At 29.5% G+C, this 26,684-nt stretch overlaps 1 protein-coding gene across 1 annotated transcript in view; it reads right to left on the reverse strand.

The window, feature by feature from the left end:
* LOC108562911 (tensin-3-like) overlaps positions 1 to 26,231 on the reverse strand; it is a 119,066-nt gene extending 92,835 nt beyond the window's left edge. Inside the window, exons 1-2 of the mRNA XM_017921415.1 lie at positions 26,034 to 26,231; positions 21,570 to 21,644 (exon numbers count right to left, since the gene is read on the reverse strand). Coding sequence (XP_017776904.1) covers positions 21,570 to 21,644; positions 26,034 to 26,231 — 273 coding nt within the window. The remainder of the gene's footprint in view (positions 1 to 21,569; positions 21,645 to 26,033) is intronic.
* Positions 26,232 to 26,684: the final 453 nt, after the last annotated feature.

Here is a 26,684-nt window from a genome sequence, read left to right on the forward strand (position 1 = left end):
ATAATATCTTGAATATTACTTTCTTCTTTTAATACAACTTGTGCCCATATTTTGCGCCAAACTCCATTTAATCTTTTCTTTGTGACTTATTTCCAAGAACTTTCAATTTCGTTTTTAATGATATAGTTTTTCCGTAAAGTTTTAACTGTCATTTCCACTTTGCCCTATACTTGAATTGAATTGTTCAATGCAAATAAAAAACTTTTAATGATGGACTAATAGTTCAATCAGGATAGTTGTGTTTATTGGATTTCGTTATATCGAAGCTTCATTAACGTTAACCAACGTATGACTTTTTGTAATTTATTTTATCGGTATTTCATTAGTTCTCTCACTTTCTACATTAAGATTTTTAATAATGTATGCAATTCTTACTTAGTAATTTTTTAGTTCATTTTTTCAATAATACAATAATGTAGTCTAGTCGGTGTCTAGTCCCAATTGGGGTAAAAATGAAATTCATCTTACTTACTTTACTTTAATAAATTTGAAATAATTTGCTAAAAATATATTAATAAATTTATTATATTTTTTTTTGCAGAAGAAGCTAGAAGGAATTAATGTATATTTTAAATAAAAATGATTAAGCTTCTATTTATTGAAATATATGGTTACAAATTATAGTACGTAAATGTACAAAAAAAGTAATGTTCTTTGTACGAGTTCGAAATTTTACTGTTTTTGTTTGTGGAATTGTTAGTAAAGTTTTCGATTAGCATCGCTTTCGTATACCAATGTTATAGTTTCAAGTCGAATCTCATGTCGAATCATATTTACTACTTGATTATGCTAGTTTAATAATGGACTTTTATAAACTATTTTGTGAATAATTTTATATATTTTCTTTCCTTAGAACTTACTTAACTAAGTATAAATTATTCAAGATATGCTTATATAATAATTACAAAATTGATATAATTAAATATGTATTTTGGTAAATCTTCTATTGAAGCAAACAAGAATCAATAAGAAGCGCTAAACGAGGTCTAATTGTTCGAATGATTAAACTGTATAAATATAGGTTTTGTTTGATTTTTGTGTATATAATAAATTACTAGCTTTTATTTTACAACTTTTATTAACCTACTGTGGTTAAAATTTCAGTTAATATATTAGTTTGATAAATATATATGAAACATTAAAATTGCATAAAAACTGAGACCTTATAATAAGATTACATCTTAAATCGAATAAAATGTCCTTTAAGCAACGTTTCGTAAATCCTAGTTGACTTTTGCTATTAATATTTCTACGTCTAAATAATTCGTAACCCTTCGCAACACACCCCGTACATTTATACCCTCTTTCTACTCGCTTTACCAAAATAGATTAGAGAGATACACGTCAGACTCAATTATAGTTTGCTATCACTTCGACTGTGTATCGCTCCAGTCGTAGAGAGAGAAAGAGACAAACAGAAAATGAGAGAAAACGAGAGAGAGAGACAGAGAGATGCGATTTAATCCGAACGGTGGACTTAGCAGTTTATTTTTGGGTAGGAAATTAAAGGGCATTTATCCAATTTTGACAAGTGCTGGCGCCACTTTCCGTGTAATATCCGGGTCCATCGGAGTTGGCGACGTGACATTTGAATTAAATCCACCCTCGCAGTCGTCCCATGATATATAAAAAAATAGAGCAAAAACCGCAGAGGTTATTTAAAAAATAAATAATTAAATGAAAGGGTGGACCGCAACGCGGCGTTCTTTTTAATCCAATTCATTACGTTTATTAAATAATTGAAATATTACAGGATTATTTAAAAAAAATAAATGTAAAAAGTTATTACATTTTGATTCATTATTAATTAATTCTTATTAATTAATTGAATACATCCTAAATTCAGTAGATATTTCAAGTACAATAGTTCGAAATTATATAATTGTACGTTTGTATGGATATTTGTACGTTAGTTCGGATACATAGCAGAGTGAATAATTCAATAAATATAAAAATAAAACTAATTCAAAACCGGACTAATCGAGGTCATGAAATCCGTAGTATGGGAGGTATTATTTTTTATTACAATTAATAGTAATAAGGGATGTAATAGGATTATGTGCTCATCATTAAACGTATGTGAACTAGAAAGTGGATGTCAAATTTGAAGTAACTATCTAAACTGTCCTAATTTAGTTATTATATATATCCATTTTTGGTTAGATCTAACCTTGTTGACACAAAAAGTTTAAAATGTATTTTATAAAGTTTTATTAACTCTATATGTTATATAATTCCCTTGATTATATAACAGTTAATTTGTTAATAAAAAAATTGTAGAAATTGAAATAAAAGAAAATAGTAACTTTATAAATTGCTAATGTCTCCAAGGACAAGAGTATAAAAATAAACGTATAAAAGGGCTGAAAACAAAAAAAATAAAACGAAGTGAGGACGAAAAAAAAAAGACACACACATAGAAAAAAAAGAAACAGTAAGGAACTTGATATATTGCATTCGTTTCCTGCGTGCGTTAAACTTATGAAAAAGTGAAACTCGTTTTGTAAAACGTCCCGAGTTCTGTCCTCCTCTTCCTCCTCCTCATTTTCTCTCTCACACTCTCATTCTTTCCTTTTTTCTCGCTTGAGTTTCTATCCGCACTCATTTGAATATGAAAAACATTTTACGAATAATACATACAGGCCGCGACACTGTCACTCAACTTTTTTTTATGCTTATATATATATATATTTCTTCTCCGAGTTTCTCGGAATTATGGCGCTCAGTGCTACAAAAGCCGCACATACACTCTTAACACCTTAATATACCTGACATATTTCTTTCAATTCAGAGATCTCGCAACTAGGACACTCCAAAAATCATTCACCTTGCAGAATGAAAATATAATGTAATATTCCTAATATTTATGTAAAACAAATCATTGTTGTAGTATCTACTTTTAATATTGGTAATAAAATACAATGAAAAAATTATAATATAAGAAAGTAATACAAAATTAAAAAAAAAAATCTGTGCAAAATTTAGATTCGTCTGGTTATTTATTTGAAAGGGCCGGGCAGAAAGACCTATGCTAAATAGCACTTGGCACTAGTTGACTTTTTCTTTTATTATTGTATGGAAATATTACATTTTGCTTTTTTTTGCAATGTTATTATTTTATTTGATTCCATTCAATAAATTTTAATAATGGACACAACACTTCCTAATTTAAATATACATATGTGAAATACAGTTTGTGAACTTCTTATATTATGTGGATTAAAGTAATCTATTAACCCAAAGAGAAAAGTTTAGATTTTATAGTTTTAAGTTCAATTAAATTTTAAATAAATGCTAATGCAACTAAAAGCATTTGGTTCTAAACTTTTCATATGGCAACAAAAAAAAACAAATAAAAGAGAAGAGTAAGTTCTGAAAGTTTGCAAGCGACTCATAGAAATTAAAGCTTACTGTTTGTATGCAGTTCTCGTTCCGTTAGGTGGTGATAATTAGGAAAATGAGGTGGACAAATTTCCCGTAAAGATGTGAACGTGGAAATGGAAGCACACGTAATGGAGAAAAGAGAAAAAGAGTGCGGGTGGAAGTAGATTTTGCATTTAGAAAACTACAGTTGAGAGGAAAATGTGGTCGATGATGTGTCTCTGAGCACCATAAAACCACACATATTTACACATACACCGTAACTACTTAAAGTTTATTAGCTACATACGACATTTTTAGAGCGCACTCTAAATGCGGGGAGCCGCAGTATTGCATTTAATAATTAAAAAAAGAAGTCACTGTCGTATTCAAATTAATTCAAGTTAAAATGTTTGGAATGGAAAGATGTAATTTGGTGAGTGATGTGTGGTCGTGGGGTGGAATGCTAATGCGAAGATAGCGAGATTTTCGGAGCCGCTGCGAGGGGAGATTGGATTGATCAAATCACTTGGACACGCGGTCCGCGCCTATGAATAAATGCGGATCATACGATCCATCAATCCAAAACACAAATAAAAGTTTGACAAACAAACGAAAAACTAGCGTTGGGGAAAATTTTATCTTCTAAAATAGAAAATTGTTAATATTTTATCACTTTAATACTATTCTTATTGAAACAAAGGACACCACAACGCCCGTCTTTAGTTTAAATAAATAAAATTTACAAAATTTAAAGAAATTTACACAGGATATTATAGCTTCTTCGTCGGTAAAAAAATAAAATAAAATTCCCAACATTCAAACGCAAAATAAATAATTACAATTTAGCAAAGATTATTTTGTTGTCTATTTAGATCAATCCAAAATGCAAGCACAAGTTTGACAAATAAATGAAAAAAAATGCATAGGAGACGAGAATATGTAATTCTGTACTTCTTCTTTTGTACTTCGCTTCAAAAAAGTATATAATAATTTTGAAATAGAAATAATAGACATAACACCTCCCATCTTTGGGATAACAACAAACTAATTCATTTAAGTTCTTTAAATTACATTTTAATTTTATATATGAAAACTTGATTATTTAACATTTTAATTTTATATATGAAAACTTGGTTATTTAACAATCGATAATTTAAAAATTATCTTTATCAAATATATATATCAAAATCATAGTCCATATAGTAACAAAATGAAATATTTTTTTGTCCATCGAAAAATACGGACATGTTTTCAATAAAAATCATGTTTTTTGCATGGTAGTTATTAACTACATACAAGATAATCACATACTTTGTGTTAAATTACTATAAATTTATTATATTGACTTGTTTTATTTTTATCCAAATACAATTCATTTCGAATTAAATATTAAATTCTATATTGAAAGGAAAGAAATTATTTATAAAAAACTTGATTATACTACAATATAATATGTATCGTTTAAATATAGATTATTGAATGTAAAAAATTGACACATCTCTTCCGTTATATCAATTTCAATTTACTTATGCTCCAACTATTTGAAGACAGAAAAAATATAGAAATTGAAAGTAATTCTAGGGACTATATAGATTTATTGTGTAAGTAACAGTAGCAGTTGTAGGATAGCCCACGCCACTCGAAAGACAAGTGAAAATCCCCGAGTCGCGAAAGAATATTGAGGGACTTCACGTGTCTGCGTAGTATTGTTTCGGATCGGAGCATTTCCACTTCAATATTTTTCCCGGGCTTTGCACACCATCAAACACGCATCCACTTCCATCTCCAAATAAATGTTAAGTAATCCTTTTCAATTACTACAGAAACCCTTCAAACGAATACTCAGTCTTCTGATCAGAAACATCCATGTTCAATACCAAAACACATCTTAATTGGAAGACAAATTGAAGTTTGTTTGTTTTTTCTAATTTAATTTAATAAGGAATTTTGTTATTTAATGAGGTGGAGTTTTGTGAGGAAATTTACTTCCTTCGTTAAATATCGAGAAGTTGAATGAACATAATTAAATTAGTTCATGTCCGATGTGAAAAGAACTGCGCCTATATTTGTGCTATTCGATATGAGATGGAAAACTTTTTAATACAACTTCGAGATCCTTTTGAACCTTCTATTCGAAGCACGACGTCGGTGGAAATATGCATATTTTCCAATCTGCAGCTTTAATTATGCCCACTACCTTCTTTTCAATTTAACAGGAAAAGAAAGAAGAAAAAACATTTCTCCAAAACATTTACAGAGCGTATCTTTTTCTTTTTGCATCCATTATATAAATTAAATAAAAATATATACGGAATTTCTTACAATTGAATTACATTTTAAATTCACAAACATTTTTATTAACTTTGCAATTTATTTATTTTTCTAATAATTGCAAATATGTTGAGATTAAATCAATTCATAAAGCAAATATATTAGTAACTAATGTTAAAAATCATTTGTATTACATATTCATGTATTACACCAATACCTCGATTAGTCCGAGTAATCCGTTTCGCCAATACCTTGGACTGTGTAAAACCGGACTAATTGAAGAACTAAATACATACAAAAATGATAAATGTATAAAAAAAATTTTTTTTTCATTTAATATTTAGTTCTTGACTATGCGAGGTATTGCTGTAATTGCAAATAGTGTTGAGCATGTTTAATTTTCAAGAAATAGTTATGAAATTTTCAATATATTAATAAATATTGGAAATAAATTAAAACGTAAGAAAATATTCAATAATGGTTTTTAGTCTATACATACTAAACAAAAATGAAAACTGTTAAAAAATAATCATACATTTAGAAAATGTCTATGTTATCTTCTTTACTAAGATTATTTTTAACTTTATATTTCGATTACATAAAAAAAAAATGTATGAAAAGTACTTGTTTTTTTTTGTAAATTGTCCTAATCACCAAATTTAGTGTCAAGAAATAATGAATTTATTGTAAAAGTAATTAATTTGTTACTTTACATGGATAATTGAAAGATTTTTAAGTTTAATTGAATAAAATAAAAATGCTTTTAAATTAAGTGGGCCGAAAACGGTTAAAAATAAATTTGATTGTTATGGGAAACTGAGAGGAAACGAAATTCGAGTGCGGTGAGAGTGGTCCAAACTGAGAGAGATAAAGTTTGGGTCGAACCGGAGGAGTAAAAAGGGTGTCGTCCGACCAGATCGAAAGGAATTAAATTTATTACGGCGAGTTTTGTGTGAGCGAGAGTCAATTTGACTCCAATTTGAAAACGTAATAGGAAGGAACTGGTTCTGTAATGGTTAACAACAGTAGCAGGAAATTACATCTGCACATCTGCTTAGGAGACGGGAGACAGGGGAAGAGACTGGAGCCTTTCCGCCCCCTACCCAATCGGTGGGACGACGTGCGTGTAATTAATCAGAGCCGACAAAAAAAGGACCCGAACGTAAAGCAAAAGACGAGCGAAATAAAAGTGGATCTTTGATCTCCTATCCCTACGACAGATTTCCATTATGGAAAATAAATTGAACGGCGTTATTTATATATATATAATATACATCTATATATTTCGTAGTGATTATTGCGAGACGATGATGAAGTTATTGGAGAGGAAAACGCAGTGGGTGTGAGAACTGGGTCCTGGATAAATCATTTCTGGTTTGAGTTATGTTCCCTACCGTCCAGTAAATAAAAGCGATTAGTCTATAAATAAGTCGTAATTAAAGAAGTAATTGTGAATGAAGAAAAGGGAAAAAATACACACATGTGTTGTCAACGGCCTATAAATTTTATCCTTAACAGGAGGGCAACTCGTATTTATGGCTGTTTCATGTTTGTCCGCTATTAAAATAAAGGAATGTGTCGTTTATTCGTTCGTTCGTTGGTGGAGAGCAATTTTCATTAATGCTTGTTAGCTTTTCTTTTTGTGGTGACGGCTAATAAAGCAAAATTTTCTCTTGATTATAGGAAGATTTTTTTTAACTGAAATTAATTTATGTTACTTTCTACAAAACTATCGTTCTATACATTCTAAATTGTTTATTAATGTAATGAGTATATATATCAACATATTTGATAAAGTTTGCTAAATCTAAACATATATTTTAAACACATTAGAAAATAATAGGCAGAAAGACCTATGGTCAATAGCTTTTTATAACCATTTTTTTTTATTATGATTATATAAATACGTTTCATTTATTTTTTATGTTTATGTATGAATTTATGTATGACTCAATAATATGAATATATTATTAGAATTTAAAAATATGGAAATAATTTAAAAATAATGTTATTGATGCAATAAATATAAAATTTATCAACAAATATATAGTTTCAGATATTATTACGATTAAACAATCAAAATATTTGTTAATTAGCAATGATAAACAACAAAGCAATGCGAATAAGTAAGAAGTAAGGTGTGAAAAATGAATGTGTCATATAAGTTTCGTTACTATTTTGTTTTGAAATAACTTTGAAAAACTACTTCAAATATATGTGGATATAACATTTATCAAATTGTCTTCAAATGTATCATAAAATATGTCTTAATGTAAGTTGATAACATGATAATATTAGACAAGGAATAATTCCTAATCATATGTAGTCCCGATTTTAGACATTTCTAAAAAGGTAGAAATTGTATAGTAAAAAACAAAAACATAAACATGGGATGCGTTAAATTTTTAATGAGTCACAAAATGATAGCTCTCAATTTGTGTGAATGCGAAGAATTAGTGAAATATTCTTAGCAATTGAGTCACTGCAAATGAATGCAAATGCGTAAAAATGGTAACATTTATTTTATGATATCCAATATCTGAATGTTTATTCTCTCAAGTCAATGTTTATTCTCTCTTATGTCAAAAAATATGAAGATAATTTTACATTTCTTCAATTAATAGGAAACAATATTAGACAAGGAATAATTCTCAATCATACGTAGTGCAGATTTTAGAAATTTCCAAAAAAGTAGAAAAAGTATTGCAAAAATTAACTTATTATATATCAACGTTTCTCAACATACAGCTGTCATCTTATGTTAAAGCGATAAACTAATGAAATTCTCTTAGCAATTAGGTCGTTACAAATAAATATGTTGGGTAAAAGATTGAGAAACGCTGTAAAAATATTTGATAGTACCGAATGGTATATTTGATAGTACCGAATGGTATATATCCATTCGGTACTATCAAATATTTTTATAACCTTAAAGAGAGTATTGATAATAATTGTTATTTAAATAATAGGTCCAATTACTCTCATTATTATAAATAAGATTATAACTTTTTGTCGTTATCCCACTATATCAGTGTTGACCTCACATAAATGAATTAAAGTTTATTGATTGAATAAAATTAATTATGGCTCTTGAAAATAATAACAATACTGCTTTTTATATGTCACAATGTTGTCATGTATAATCGTTATTGTTTATATTATATTAAATCATATTATTTTATTTATATATATGTATAAGTATGTACTTTTTACTGACTCAGTACAAATTCTGCTAAGGAAGATTCCAACTAATCAATATGTATCGACTATTGTTAATCACCATGTAAAATTGTTGTACACAAATTCAGAAGTCCATTCGATAATGACTACAAATATGTACATTCGCCTAAACACTTAATGTTTACTATATTCCCTTACCAAATATTATACTCCCACTAAGTTAATTTACAACTATAAATAGGATGTTGATGTGATACAAAGTTAGATTTAGTTGGAGAATCGAATGAAGTACATATTATTAACTTAAGAGAAAAATGCAACTTTTACTGAATAATATATGAGATCAACACTTGTAATATTGTATACTTGAGTTCTAAATAAAAACATTGACATGTACAATAAAATTTATCAAAAATATTGCATTTAATATTCATAAAGCCCTCAAAGATTCCATAACGACATAAATACGAGATAATCCACGGTGTCCACGGTGTTACAAAAGAAATACTATTTCAAGCGTTGAAAGTTTTTAACAGTAAACTGTCTAATTTCTTTAATATATAATAAATTTACTATTAATGTATTATATTTAGTTCTAAGATAGTTTGATGTATTTCTAGAAGTTAGTACAGTATGATTCGTTATATACATGAAATTTTGACATGTTAAGGTGTAACCACTTACACTAGGAATGTTGGTAATGTTAATAATTGGTTTTCATTGAAACTGAATTGTATACTGTAGCTACGCGTACTAATTTTACTATAGTTCTGTCACTACAATTAATTGCTACTTTTAGGTAAATTATTATTATATATAACAGCACTGTTTGTGTTAAATAAATGCAGTATAATTTGAGGGCCTTTTAATCAAATATCGAATCTAAGCCTTTATTTAAAATCCATTGATTTCCACTTTTCCAATTAAAGACCACATATGCATCATTAAACAGGAAATACTACACATCACAGAGAATAAATTGTGTTAGAGTTTTCAGCTAGTACATATAAATTTTGTTCGTTTGCAAAGGTAATGAAGCGAATTGAAAAGTATACTAGATCCATCCCTTTTTTGATACACTATACGCTTACTTTGCAGTCGGACCCTTTGCCGTGATAAAAATCAAAATAACCAATACTTTTAACCACAACAAAGGGGGACCGATGTTTGCGAGAGGTGCACAAAACTATATGAAATAAAGTTATCTGGCGCCGGCCGGTCCGCTTTTCAAAGCGCCCGCTGGTGCATATAAAACTCGAGGGGGCGGCAGTGCGCCTCGCACGTACACCTCCCTTCATCCCCTTGTCCCATGCTACTATTACAACGGCTACGGCCGCCGCCGCCTCCGAATGTCCCGTGCGCTCACGTTGCTTTGCAGGGGACTTTAATCCATCCTAATCAAGCTTTCACCCGGGACCAGGACCTGTCTCCGGCCTTCGATGGTAATACACAGGACCTTATTACACCACTTCATCCCAATTAATTCGGCCAGACGCAAACATCCACCTCGCATTTGTCGCATCTCTTGCTTGCCTGGACACAGACAAAAGTCCTTTTATTAATCGCAAAAACCGAGTGGGGTTGATGGCAAAACCGGGAAAACAGGTACAGACAGAAAAAAAAGTATATGTATATATGAATTTCATATAACAGACGTTTCATATTCTACTCGGCTCTTATTAACCCATCACAATATCAGTTATAAAGCCTTCTAAAGTTTATCAAATATGTATGAGAAAACAAACAGTATATTTATTAACAAAAAAATAAATATTGCTTAGTTTAAATATAAAACATAGCATTATAAATGTCAAAAGAAAATTATAATATAATATTAAAATATGCAAAATTAAATTATCAGCTGCATGAAATGAAAGTTTTTATCTTATTTTTATTATACTTAACTAAATCTTTATAGAAATGAATGAAGATCAAAATTCAAATTCAAATTCAAATTCTATTTCAAATTCTTATGAGTTGCTACTGTATAATACATATATGAAAAGAAAAAGTAAAATAAGGAGTTTTATAAATAAAGCAATGTCTGGGACTTTGCAACTGAGATAGGGATATTAGGGTATTGAAGTACATAAAACTCAAAGAGGGAGACAATATTGGACTGTTTGAAAAGAGTATTAGGGTGGATCAACTTTCGGTAAAAAAATGTGATTTGAAACAACATATTTAAAAAAAAGTTATTGTTTTGTTTTCTTTCTTCGGAGTTTCCTATGGTATCGCGAAGAGTTGAACTCTTTTTAGGACAAATTTCAAAAATTAGGTAGTGCAGATTTGTGCAGTCCAGATTCACTATAATCCGGTTTGAAATTTTCAAAAGAAAAGAAAAAGTTCAATAATATCGAAAAAAATAACAAAGTATAAAAATATTATAAAGTTGTGTGGATGTACTACATGTAAAATTAAACCCATTATGTAAGTATTACCAATTGTCATGGCAGTCTAATGCAAAATTATAGCTGTGATTCCAGTTGAATTGTAATGGGTTGATTTATTAATATATTACGAAAGAGTTAAAAGTATGGCAACTCATAAGTTGTAAGTTTATATATATTTTGTTTTAGCAAAAAAAGTTGAAAAAAATCTATGTAGATTAAAAAGAGTTATTAGAAAACTAAAATATATAACCAAAAATAAGAACTTAAATGTGAACTTCCACTAAAATATCAATGAATTCATTAATACAATTTTTTTCCTAAACCTAATGATAACGTTAATAACTGAGAAGATGCGTTGGTTTACAAAGAGATTTAAAGGTTAAAATAATTTAGCATTACATTTGCAGTGTCAATAACCTGCATGCAAATTTACGGATGACAAACAGTATGTCTCGCCTGAAATGAGCGAGAAGAAAAACAGCGCTGAAGATGCGACAGTCTTAAGAGGGCTTAAGTCTCGTTTCCTTGGCAGACGTAGTAGGCCTGACTTCGTTCTCCTTCGTTTCCCCTTTGGGGGTTTCATCCTAGATTTAGTGTTTCATTTTATTGTGGCAATTCATCGGAGACGCTTAAAACCCAACCAAGTTTTAATAACTTCGCAATTTACACGATTTATCTGCATTTCATTATACAAGTCCATTGTTTATACATAATCAACTGGGATTTATTTTCGTAACTAAATTCAATGAGAATTTAACAAATCTTCGCATAATTATTTTTTTCAATTATATTGTATTTATATTCTTTAAACATAAAAACCAAAACTTGATGTCTTTAAATAACTATGACAGTTATACTATATGTCAGATCTGTCTAAAAATATTGCTATATTTGTTTAAAACATGGGACTTTTACAATATACCTTAGGTATGTTCTAAAATTCTGTTTATTTTTAAATTTCTCTTATTTATCTTCGTATACTATGTATAACTTTTAGTAATGCAAAGAAATGATCGATTACATTTTTCACTAGAAGTTCCGGCTTGTGACAAATGCAGAAGATAACATATTAAACTGGAGTAGAAATGGATTAGGAGGAGCACTTTACATTTTTATCCACTTCGTATATCTCGAAGCCCGTCCGTTCGTTTTTTTTTCGTTTCTTGCTCCTACTTCAAGGACGATTTGTACCGCAGCTGCAGGAGTTGACACATTCACTCGACGACGATACAAATGCTTCCCTATCCTCACTAGCGTCGCATTATAACTGAAACTTGGGTCGGGGCTGAAAATTTATGAAGCCATTTGTAAAAAGGTCTGTATTTACACAGCACACCGCGGCTCCCACAACAAGAAGAACAACGTGCAGACAAAAAACAATATAAAGAGAGAACAAGTAACATAATATACACGTAGAATAAATATCAAGAGTTTTTTTTTATATTCCCGACGCATTACTTATTAATATTCATCGAACGCTGAAAAAATGGAATAATGGAAACTACCCCGCAGCAAAGTGAATAAAAAAAATTGCACGAGGCAGGGGATGGAACGGATGAATGAATTGGGGCTTGTAAATTTATTAGCCCTAATAAGATTACGATGATGAATGTTGTAATGGTGACGGGTCTGAATTGACGTGTGCCACCTGTTTCACACATAATATTTCATGCGGGATCAGTACAAAGTAAATTTCAATACGTACAGCTGGAAAATCGACGCTCTCGCCGGTAAAGCAAATATATCGAAACTGGGAATAAATCATTAATCTGCTGACCAAAAACATGTACTAATGAATTTTGTTATTAGTGTATTTGGATATTGCTTTTTATATTTCAGTTTGAAACATAAATAAAAATTCAAAGCAAATAATTTTAGTTACTGACAAAACTACCGGTTGATGACATTTTTGAAAAGCAAATAAATATATTTACAGAAAATTATGTGTAATTTCGTTATGATTTATTCAATGTTATATAAATTTTAATTATAAAACTGTAAAAGAATTACATCAATGATACATTTGAGAAGAATTATAAACTTAACCTTTCATGAACTTACAAATACTTTTGTTATGTTGGATATAGGGTGGAATACAATTGTATCCCACATTAATTACATGCTTAAAGTACATAATTTTATGAAATAATAATTATGTTTTTGTCTTTAAATGTCTTTACTTACTTTACATTTGCAAAATGCACAAAATAAAGAAAAATTACCGGGCAGAAAGACCTATGGTCAATAGCTTTTTGTATCAGTTAACTTTTTTGAAATTATATATATTTATTTATTATTATTATAGAAAAGAAAAATTATATACTCAAAAGAATTTCTTGGTAATAATTTTGTTACATTTTACCCTGGTGTTATGTCATCTTTTCTATTCAAATTTTGGACCAACATAATGGTTACTTACTTTTCGATGCCGACAACAAAACTACATTTCTTTCTAAATTGTTTTAGAATTGATTCAATATGAAGTTTCGACTACGGCAAAAACACTGAACTAATGTTACATAGTGTCTGGGATACGTTTGTATCCCTGACATTCTTAGGTTAACGGACAAGTGAAACTTAAATATTTTACTGTATAAAATAAATATTATTCTTCATAATCATACATTTCATTTAAATCACAATAGAAGTAAAAAAAGACCAATTATTAATTCTATAAATCGACAATAATTGACAGTAACATGCAAAAGTCATTTTTGACGTAATAAAATTGATACGTGCAGTGGTTTCAATTCTCATCGTATTTCTTGAATATAATTTTCATTTTATGTAATTTTCTATTCAGTATCATATAATTAATATGGAATCTAAAAATATAATTAGTTGCATTGAATACAAAAATAATATATTTATAATATATTTTAATTAATGATTAATCTGCTTTATTTTAATTATGTAAAAGATAAAATGAAGTTATTTTAACTACAACTACATTAAAAGCTGAGCAATAGAATTATTTTCTATTACCTTTCTTAATTATAAATTAAAATATTATTTTAAATATTATTTATTGTTTAATGAGTATTAAAAATAAAACTAAATAAATGTATAATATGATTTCATTAAAAAAAATACAAATTATTTCATTATATGCACATAAATGTATAATTGCTTTCTTACTTCCACGAGAATATTATATAATAATATTTATCATAAAAGTCAAAATAAAATCAAAGAATATTTATGTAATCATAATAATAATAAAATAAAAAAATATTATACAGTGGAACTTCGCTTAACGAGCGACGTTTCGCATAAAGAGTGACGATGAGAGAATAGAAGTCTTGTGTACACATATTATGTGTATTTATGAATATGTTTCACTATACGAGTATTTCACGATACGAGTAAAAATCCGGAAATTTTGGAACGAAACAGTGTAACCTCGCTTAAACTCGTTCCAAAATGTTCGTATATATTTTAATAATGTTTCTATTAGATATTGTTTCCTTTTCATGAATATACAAATTTTAACCTAAAACCCAAAAATAAAACTAAATTTCAATATATAATGCAAAAATTAATATAAAATAACAATTATTAACTAGTAGTTATCTTTATTATATAACAAGAATTCAAGTATCCTAAGAAATCTCAAATACAACAGTTTCAAATAAATGGCAATAAAGTAATAAATATACTGAAATGTAACAAGGCATGCCCTTATAATTTAAATTTTTATATATTTTAATGAATATGTTTTAATAACAAGTTTAGTAAATTGTCAAAACAAATGTAACATATATGACAATGATAATTTTATAAGATTTTAAATATTCGTGCATTTAGCAACTTATTTAAGAAAATTTAGTAAATATTCTTTTAACAACTGTAATTTCTAACAATAATATACAAATATATAAATTGTTATCAATATCTGACACAATCTTTAAAAAAAAGCGTTGGTTGGCCTATCAAATAATTCTGTAAATGTTCTGTGTTTTTTAAAAGCTTATTTTAAATATACTGTGAAAAGTTTAAATTTCCTAGGACATCGCGGAAATTTCTGAACTGAATTTCCGGGAATTGAAAAAAAATATTCGGAAACAGTACCCACTAATCGGTGACCATTTGTAACAGTTAATATTTTTTTGCTTTTAGTACGATTTTATATTATATATTATTAGTAATAATTCTAATTATTTATATATATTTATTCCTTCATTAGTTATAAAATGATATCAGTCATGAAATATTATCAGTTTAAGGTAAGTAATATAAAAGCAATTTAAGTTATTAATGGAAGCTATTTATTTAAATTTATTTTTTCAAGTGAGAGTATTTTATTAAATACAATTATATATGGAAATTATAGCATTTTTTGAACTTATGAGAAATTAAATGTTGAGTTGGAATGTAATTTAGAAGACACTTTAGAATGTGAAGCTGTGATCAAAGGTCTCTTCTTTAAAATGAAGTAGCAAGGTGTTGGGTGTAAGTACCACCAGCAGCAGCACGAGACAATAAAATTTCAATTAGACCTAACGACAAATACGTGTTCAGTACATGTGATTAATTCGCGGATCAATTCCGGCAAGGACGTGGGAGGGGTGTGTGTATGATGTGACGAGGGTTGACTGCGTTTGAGTAATTACGTTCGTGTTTTGTCTGCACGTCTCGCGGATGCAGATTCGCGCGTCTTGGCAGCTCATTAAGTGTTGAACTTAAAATGGGAATTAGAAATTCCCGGGGGTGCGAAATTAAAACTCGCCGACGATAATCGTACACACTTCGCCTTTTCCATTTCGAAACACCTCTTCCCTTCATCTCGAAACCTTCGCGGAGATTAGGTGCCAATTGCGTTTATTAATTATTTATGATGTATGTATTTAATTAAAGCGAGCGCTTTGCGTGTCGCCTGGTAATCCAACAATCCTCTGCGAGATATATTAGAACGTGTATTAGCGACAGTTTGCCAGGTGGGGTGGCCGGGTTTTACATCTGTATATCTGAAACGGGGATGGAGATCGAGGCGAGGGTGGAAGAGTGAGCGAGATGCAGGAAAAGGGGTTGCGGACCGCAGATGCGGGGGTGAATTTACAGCTGGGGTTTTGAGACTCCCAACGGAGGCAGTAAACGGAAGAGGAGAGGCCAGATCTTTCAGCGTTTTTACGAGCAGACTCTCTCCTCCTCGAAATCGAGTGTATCAATCAACATTCCTGTTGCAAAATTTTTGACGTTATCTCGCCCGTTTCCACGGCAATGAACATCCCTATCGGCAGACCGAATTGTAACCACCCAGCTCGTTCATTAAACAGATAACAACACAATATGTTACGCAGAGCACACGCCATTTCATCTCTTTTCCTTCTCTCTCTCTCTTCCACCCTCACCAAGTCCATGTCTTTTTTCTTTTTCCCACCCTCTGCGTGTCCATCTACTATCCAAACGTTTTGTTCGCTTCCTTCATTTCCCTTTTTTTAATCAACGAAAATATTTCCAACTTATACATATATATACACATATATACATATAAATGCAAAAATATATATACTAACAGTAGGGGTAGTAATTAGTGGTTTCTGCGTGCAGCCACCCCCGGTGATCGTTGATTGCGTTGGAAATTACATGGGCTTCTGGGTCATGCGTCACCGCATCCACGAATCGAGGGAGGAAAACGCACTTTTATTGCTCCTCCACCCTCTTGATCCACAGGCATACACAGGTACAAGAGAAGAGCCCTATTTAAAGCTCGAAAGCTCATTGAATGCACGTGCGTATACACGCATATGCAGCTACCATTATTACTTCATAATTTATATTCCTATTTAGATGATTGTTTCAATTCCATGAACCGAACTTCTGTTCAAGTGAAAGTAAATTAGAGAGCCCACTTCAGGGGTCCACGTCGGAACGAACGCGTTCCTTTCTTGCTGCTGCTTTTTTTTTGCTCGTTTTGTTTCATATTAATTAATTAATTTTAATGCGGGATTTTTAAACACTTCAGTTTAATTCAATTTTCTACCCCCTCGCATATGCTCTTTGCTACCGCGTTCATTAATTCTTACAAACGCAATTGAAAACTGAAGCGCATATTTTTTTACTCTACTTTGATTTGAGTTTCACCAATCAACTGAAAAAAAAAACTCCTAAATTAACAAATTTTAGTAATAACTTATAATTATTTCGAATCAATGATATAATCGTTTTATACTTGATTCTTTTTATACAAGACAATTACAAATGAAGATTTGGTTTTGATTTTATATTCCCAAAATAATAATGTATTAATTAAATAATTAATACATCTGATAAAGATGCACAATTCTGTCCATATTTTTTTTTATTTCTATGAAATTACAAATTCAAATGAATTATTTTTTTCTATAATTTTAGATTTGTATACTGTTATTTTCAATGTACTCGTATTAATTTTTGTATATAATGTTTTACAATCATTTGAATTTCTTTGAAAAAATTGGCAAATTAGTTAATAAATGAATTGCTGTGATCTTCCCAAGATTTTAAATAAATAAATTCCGTGCATTTTTGTGCATAGAAGTAGTTCTAATTTTTCTAATTATATTAAATAAATAATAAATTTCAGAATGTTTTCAATAAAAATATTTTAATAACTAAACCTTAACTAAGAACAACATAAATAAAAATGTTGTTTTTTGCCAAGAAATATTTATTAATATGTAGATTGTGAAATAGGAACGATATGTTAAGAAATTCAATTTATTTTCAGTAATTTAAAACTTAGTAATTTGTGTTTTACAGATGTTTATGAATGTTTGTATAAAATCATATACTTTCCAAAATTCGAAAAGAGAATAAATATTACATGAATGAAGAAAGCAAATTTATAATTAAATCCACATTCTTAATTACAATCACATAAAGCATTAACTTTTAATTGAAAATATACCCCAATAAAGAATTAATACTTTCACTTCAAGTTTTAGATGATCTTGATACATTTTATGACGCACATTTTAATTTGAAAAAGTTTTGAAATTTTCAATTGAACTTTTAAATTAGAAATTACAGCTACATTTAAATGAGAACTTTATTAATTAAATTGTAATTGAAACACGGAAAATAATTTAAAAAAACTCAATATAAATAATTAGATATTAATGGTATGAACGGTAATCGTACAGTGCGGGTAATACATACAAAAATAAAATACACAAAAACAGACTTAAAAGCAAAAGAGCGAACATGTATATATAACAATTATAATTTTGATTACTATATTTCTACTTTTCTTATTAAAATTCAATTTGTTTTGAAATTTTTAAATCGAACTGTAGTGTATCCGGACTAATCGAAACTGTATTTATTTTATAATCCTTTATACTTAATTATCTAATGATTTAAGTAATTTCAACTTTTAGTTAGTTTTTTGAGAATAAAATATTTTGATCACTTTATTCTATAAATGTAATCTATAAGTATTAGGAATTAGAAATTGCTTTGAAAATGAAGTAGAACTTTAACGAACTTTAAACAAATCAAAGTTAATATTATATACAATTGTTATTCTTTGTCAAAACAACTTTGACAGTAACAACTAACATCTGTTCTAAACAATTACTGGTTTCCAATAACATTATGAAACCACTACAAATATTTCCTTGATATTTCGACTTTATACAACAAATTTTAATTTTTCAATTATCCATCCTCTTTTATTATTTTAATTCAATGTAATATTTTTACAAACATTCCTGTCGGTCGTTAATTATTTCCTGTAATTAAATGAAAATGGAAAACAAATAGCGGCGACGGATCGGAAATATAATAATTGGATATTTGGGCGGATTATTTTTGGGTGAATTAAATTTTAAATAGGTGCAGTTGAAGCGCCCCAGCACAGTTGCAGTTAAATCCTTGAAATTCCGGGGAAAATGAATGCTAAATCCTTTAATACGAAAATAAATAATCATTTATTCACAATAATGCACTTATTATGCGCATATTATTTTCAATTTATAAAAAAAAAATAATATTTTTTTTCGACAAATGTTTTCGCAACATTAAAATTTTAATTAAATTTTATTGTGTCTGTTTGCATTTATCTCTATAAAACCTGCATCGGTTAATGAATAATTCGAACTACGGACAAATTTGAATCGGACAAAGAATACTTTCGCTAAATATTATTATGTCCGAACAAACAAATATTCGGATAACGAATTTTTATTAACAACTTGAGTAAAGAACATTGTCTTTGAACAAATTTTGTTCATAAACCGAACAATTATTATCAATATTATTATAGAAACAATTCTAGAAAATTGACTCGAACCAATTATTTTAAGAATGAATATCTTTTCAACAAACTATCATAATTAATCGGTTGGTAAGGTGTTAGTTATCTGAATTTACCAGAACAACACATGTTCGGATAACGAACACTTTATCATGCGATTGACATTACTTTTGGGAACTAACACTATTGATGTTATAAAGATTAAACCGTTTCTTAAATTGATAATCGGTTTACGAACAATTCAGGAAACGTACATTGTTTTTGCAAATTATGTTCGTTAACCGAACACCCATAATCAATATTATTATAGAAACAATTGTATAAAATTAGCTCAAAACAATTATTTTAAGAATGAATTTTTTTACAACAAACTATCATAATCAATCTGTTAATAAGATGTTCGTTAGACGTATTTCTAAGGACAAACACATATTCGGATAACAAACACTGTACCAACCAATTGACATTATTTTGAGGAAGTAACGCTAGTGATGTTATAAAGATTAAACCGATTCTTAAATTGATTATCGGTTTATGAACATCTTGGGTAAAAACATTGTTTTTGAATAAATTATATTCGTTAACCGAACACCTATTATCAATATTATTATAGAAACAATTGTAGAAAATTAGCTCAAAACAATTGTTTTAAGAATGAATTTATTTTCAACAAACTATAATAATTAATCAGAATTTGCCAGGACAAACACATATTCGGATAACGAACATTTTACCAACCAATTAACATTACTAACAGTTAAATTGATGATCGGTTTATGAACAAATCAGGTAACGAACATTGTCTTTGAACAAAATATGTTCGTTAACTGAACACCCATTATCAATATAATTATAGAAACTATTCTAGAAAATTAGATTAAAACTATTATTTTAAGAATGAATATATTTTAACAAATTAATCGGCTGGTAAGGTGGTTTAACTTTAATGTTACTTTTAGAAAGTAACGATAGAGACTTAGGCCGCTTGTTAAACTTATGATCGCTATTCGAAAAATTCGGTTTGCGAACATCGTCTTTGAACGTTCGTTAACTGATCACCCTCAATCAATATTATTATATACTAAATACTTACAATTAGCTCCGAATTATTTTTTAAGAATTAATTTATTTTCAGTAAACTTTAATAATGAATTGTTAAATTATTGTTAGGGAAAGTTAATCCTTTAATCCAAATTGAGGCTAATACAAACATAATTAAAAAAAAAAGAAGAAATTATTTCCAAATTTAACAAAAAATAAGTAATAACAATTATGGTCATATTATATAATGAATATATTAAATTAACAATAACTTTACTATAATTTGCATATTACAAAACATATGTTTCTATTTGATCGTATTTATTCAATATCTAAGAAATCTATAAATTATTTTAATTCATAGTGATTTTTCATATATCAAGGACGAGTATAGTAATATTATAATTATGTAAATTATTAGAAGCAGGTTGAAAAAGGGTGTTCTGGTATAGATGCAAAAGTCGAGAAATATAGTCGGAGTAGTCCTGTAATACACATTAATCCACGCAGCCTGGCCGATTCCGTGTATGATAACCTGAAGTTATTTTCATTGTGTCGTGACCCGGAATTGCTCACAGCTATTATCATTCTGGCGGAGGGCACCGGCTGCAAGTTATTACCTAAAGATAAGTGCCCGCATGAAAAATGCATCCTTTTTAAATCACCCGAAGCCCCGCACCCGACGTTAAATAATCCCCGGATCGAGGATTACAAAAATGCAGGTACCCCCGTTTTTCTCGATGATGACAGAAGGGAAAAAGGAAGTGAGCGCCGTGTATGCAGAAGAGGGAACAAAACGGGTGGAAATAATGAAAAAGATGAGATAGAGAAAAACGGGAATAGAAATTTAGTTTTGAGATGCTCGGTCATCGATTCCCTCAGAATATTTGGGAATCTTTATTTCATCGCTCCTGGAGCAGCAATTCCTATTTTTTTATTTATTTCTTTCTTTCTTTAGGTTTTTCTCTTCGCCGCTCGGCGATGAAATTTTTAAAAGGAGTAGAATACGGATGAAGAAGGCGTATACAGGATACGCGACGGGAATACAACGCTGTCAAGGTATATTTTCATTTCGCACTCACCGTTCCGTCCGGGATGCATACTTTTATTCCAGCCAAAGTCACCACCAGAAGAACCGTCTTGCGTTTCGACCCAACCTGGAAACAGAATGAAAATTTCATTAATATTTTATAAATTATTCTTATTTGTTTCTTTTAGGAGTTTTTTTATTACTAAAAATAGGCACAAAATAAAGAAAAACATCTTCATTACATTAGAAAATATTTATCCAAGATATAAAACATTTATTTCCCATTTTGTTCAATTCAATTTACCATTTAAACTAAATCTTACTGTATTTCTTGAAAAACTTTTCGTACATGTCTAAAATGATGACGGAAGGATTGATGATTGGACATTAAGAATGCCATGGGTTTTGGATTCCAGTTATGCAGCTGATAAAGGGGGAAGATTAGAGTATAGTATAGATTTTAAAATTTCAACAATTTTTTATTTAAAAAACAATTTTTATAGTTAAAAAAACGGTTTTCGAATTAGATAATTTTATTCAAATAAAACCGGTTTTAAAAACCGATAAGCTTAGTAAGTACCTCTAATATTGTCAAAAGTATGGACTAAACCAGTGTTTCTCAAAATTTTTGATCCGCGACTACCTTCTGTTCTTAATAAATTTAAAGTACCCCCGAAAAATGTTGAAATACATACCATTCCGTTTCTCATCAATTTTTCGCGACCTCCACTTTGAGAATCAGTGGACTAAACGACTTACATTATCTGTATGATAACGTTTCATGCCTTATTGAGATTCGATTAAATTACAGAACTACATTGATTTGTTTACTTAAACTGATGGTTTGTTTACGTATCTCTCAATTACATGGTGGTTCAAGAACACAGCACATATGTACCTAGCGTCATTAACTAAATTGATTGTAGTGCCATCTAATGATAAACAAAAAGTTTAAATTAATCTACTACATATTAAAATTTAGATTTTCTTTCAATAAATTCCTTTAATTTATCTATTTTATAATTAAAAATATTCATATATAATAATGAAATATAACAAATAATTTATACAAATGTTGTATTTTTATTCTTCTATTTTCATTAAGAACAAAATATTGCATTGAAACTCAATTCCACTGCATTTACTAACATAATCATTCATATTCTAGATGAATATAATTATATATTAACATATTCCTCTGTAGAAAGTTTAAATATATTAAAACTAATTAAATTGCAACAATTTCTCATCGTACATTATTGTATTAAATTTATATTTTTTAAAATAAACTTTTATTTTATTTATTTTCTTTCATTTATCACTTATTACGGTTCATTCACGTTATGAATAATCATGCAATCAATAAATATAAATTTATTATATGAGAAAAATAATAGGAATGTTATTATCTTACATTTTTATTGAAAATATAATATTTCAATCAAACTTATTCCTACTACATTTCTTGTCATCATAAATTATATCAGACATTCATAAATTTATAGGTTGACAGATTTGTTTATAGAAAGTATAGTTATTGTATTACATAACAATATAATAACTCGTAGGCCGACGGAATGCTTTATTTTTAAACTAATTTATTTTGAGCAAACTAAAGTTATGTGTATTGATAAGTTTTTTTTATATAGCTACTATAGACAATAAAATATTACTATAGATGTTATAATTTTGCAACCTGCTTTGCCTAATGACCTTTCACATATATAGCATCTATTAATATTTATAATAGAACACACAGAGAAAATGTACAATAGTTGTAGTGTTATTAAGACGTAACACTGCAACTATTCTACATAACATAACTTAATATCAACATAGCCATAAGATGTATCTTATGATGCACCCACAGTGTGTGTGACACTGTGGGTGCATTATAAGTTATTGTGTGGCTTTAATGAACTAAACAATTAGTCAACTGAATGATGGCAAACGTTTTCTGTAAGCGATTTAAAAAATCATCAAAAGAGAATTATGGTACAAAAAGTTAAAATTGAAATAAGTTTACGGTTTTCATGTCTAATGGTACAACCATTCTATGTATGATAAGTGAAGATTTGCATATTCTTCTCCTGTATATTGTAAAAGAAGGATAATACTTTATATAATTGTTTTGAAATATGTTAACTCAAGAATAGAAACACTGCGGACGTTAGTCCTTTGATCTACAGGATTTCTTCCTATTTATTTTATTTATATAATTGAATACATATATATTATTTATTTATAATTTATACATATTTTATTGGTCCATTTCGATCAAAGGGATATTTATAATATTTTGATAATAAACTTAACCTAACCTAAACATTATAAAAATGAATTACTGTTATACCTGAATATATATATTGTGTTCACAGTCTGCTCTTCTCATCCACTGTATTGTCATGTCGAAATTGAGAAATAACGAAGTTAATAAATTGGCGAAAGATTTTTTCCCGTACTCGAAGCCTCATTATATCGAGAACCGCAATTTATTACGGAAAGTAATAATATTAAAAAGAAAACTCGGATAGGGCGAGGAAGGAAAGAAAAAAAGGAAGGCAACTCGACAAGAAAAAAAAGAGAAGAGTTTGGAATAAAACGCGGGCGCTGTGGAGCAAAACGCTTCGACGTTTCCAAGCAGCGGATTATGAATCCACTAATAAACAGAATGAAAGTCTAAAGTTAAACATGTCTATATATAACATTTTAATTTTTGTTCTCGTTTTTCAACCACCAGGAAACTAATTTCGCCATCCCCTGTTTGCGGTTGTTTCTCACTTTTTCTACTCTTTTTCTATTTACTTTGTTTGCAATGTCTGAATGCGTTGTTAATACCAACGCCAGACGAAACAAAATCAACTGCAGTTTATTGAACTAGTAATTAGAAACGGAACAATTGTGTCATATACAGTGACATGTCAAACTATAATTATTATAAAGACTCTCATGTTTTAAGTTAAACAGAAAGTCGATATATATATATATATATATCAAGTACGATAAGATACACGTTTTTACAAAGAAAAAATAGACCTACAATTGGATTGCGTCTTATAGACTGAAGGTAATAAAATATTTTTTTCAAAAATCTTCCCATAAATTTGGGTTACGTCTTATTCAATCGTTTCATGGTCCGAAAAATACGGAACTTGCTTCTAATGAAATTGTACAGTTATGTTATGGCCAGTTATCAACTATTGAATATTTTGTCAGTTTCCGTTGTTAACGTACACAGATTTCAGTACATTAATCGAACTCTGTATTATGAAAATAACATGCTGTTCGCACGAACGTACTTCATCATAAAATATCGAAATATCATTATAAAACAGAACATTTATTTTTGAATGAGGTCACTTATATTTTCATACGTGTTTTCAATTTTATTCAAATAGTGCAGGTATTATTTCTTTCGTTTTTTGTATTAGGAATAGAAAAACAGATAAACTTAAACAGCTTTAAATAAATGTCATAAAATGAATGCAACAGCCGACTAATTCGATATCATCATTGTACGTTGTCTTTGCGTTAAATTTTATCGGATGTTGATATTTTTTCACTATTTGTATCGTATTAAGTAAATAAAACATATTATCTCAATTTATTATATTAAACAAAGAGAAACAGATAACCTCAATAGATTTAAATAAATGTCACAAATAGATGCAACTAATAAGATATATTTGTACGTTAGCACGAATTCGATTTATCACCAACATGATAGTTTTTCGCTATTTGTATGATATTAGGAAAATAATATAGATTACCTTAATCAGATTTGGTTAAATGTAAAAAAAATTAAAACAATAGCAGATTAGTTGGATCTTTCTACGTTAATATAAATATATTTAAGTACGTACTAATATGTGTACGTTCGTGCGAATATTTGTACGTTAGAAGTGTTAGAAGTCTATAAATAATCAAACTTAGGTTAAGTGGCGGTGACTGTCTTTTAATTAAAAAATGTAAATGTGTAACCATTTGTCTTGATCCCCCATGGCTACAAAACATGACACTAAACGTGATGGTATTAGACAAATAATATCTGTTAGACGGAGTAAAACGGATTATAAACGAAGCCATGAATTATGGTGGCGGCGGCAACGGTGTGTGTATATATTCATTCGTTTTTTTTTTAGTATCTGCCAAAGACACGGATGCTTGGATGCCTTCTTCCGGTACGTTGAGCCCTCAAACGTGGCACGAAATTTGATTATGAAAATACAGGCCTTGCCCATCGATTTTGCTGGGCGATAACGGAATATTTAACGAACGTGCCGCATCTCATGCGATGCGAGGCCCCCGTGTTACTGGCTATAAGCTACGCTTTATCACGCTAACAGCCGCCCCCGCGCGCAGTTTGCTAAACCGAAGACAACAAAAAAAAGACAGCTACACACGCAGAATGAACGAAAAACAAACAAAACAAAAAAATAAATCAGAAAAAATGGACGTGGAGGAGAAATCAATTAATGCGAGGGCATATTTTATTCGTTTCTTTAATGATCCCTACCGCCTCTTTCAATCCGTTCGGGAATCCGGGCACGTTAAACGTGTGCCGTTTATGCGGCGGCGGCCGTCCAATCTGCATATTCAGTGCCGGCCGTCGACGCTGCCGCCGCCGCCTCCGACTCTCACACCAGCAGCTCTCGTTGCGTCCATCCGACCGAACCTGACTCTCATCGCTCTCCTCGTCCCTCGCCTCGCTCATCAGAATCACTGCCTCTAATGAGAGTTTAATTACACGAGTTAATTAAGTTACAGCCCCCGCTGCGGCGACCTGCATTATGATTTCTGGTGGACGTCGAACGATCGTGACCAATAAATTAATAATACATTTATTTCATACGTTACACATGATACTGTACAAGCAAGAACTTGATGCACGTTGTTATTGTTACATGGAGGTAGATTACATATTCATTGCAGTCAGACCCAAATGCATTTACATTAAGTTACATCAATGCGGCGTATCAAATTAATTGAATTACAATAGTTTACATGCTTTGTCAATTTCAATAAACGTAAGTAGATGACTACACAAAAGTTATCTAATTTCAGCTTAGTCATATATAACAAAAAATAATAAAATATTAGTTATATAATTAGTTTATAAAATAATACAGTAATATGTTGTATCTTATTAATTATAACTATAATGGTA

The sequence above is a fragment of the Nicrophorus vespilloides genome, unplaced genomic scaffold, assembly GCF_001412225.1.
Source record: "Nicrophorus vespilloides isolate i.1.1-1 unplaced genomic scaffold, Nicve_v1.0, whole genome shotgun sequence".
Lineage (NCBI taxonomy): Eukaryota > Metazoa > Arthropoda > Insecta > Coleoptera > Silphidae > Nicrophorus > Nicrophorus vespilloides.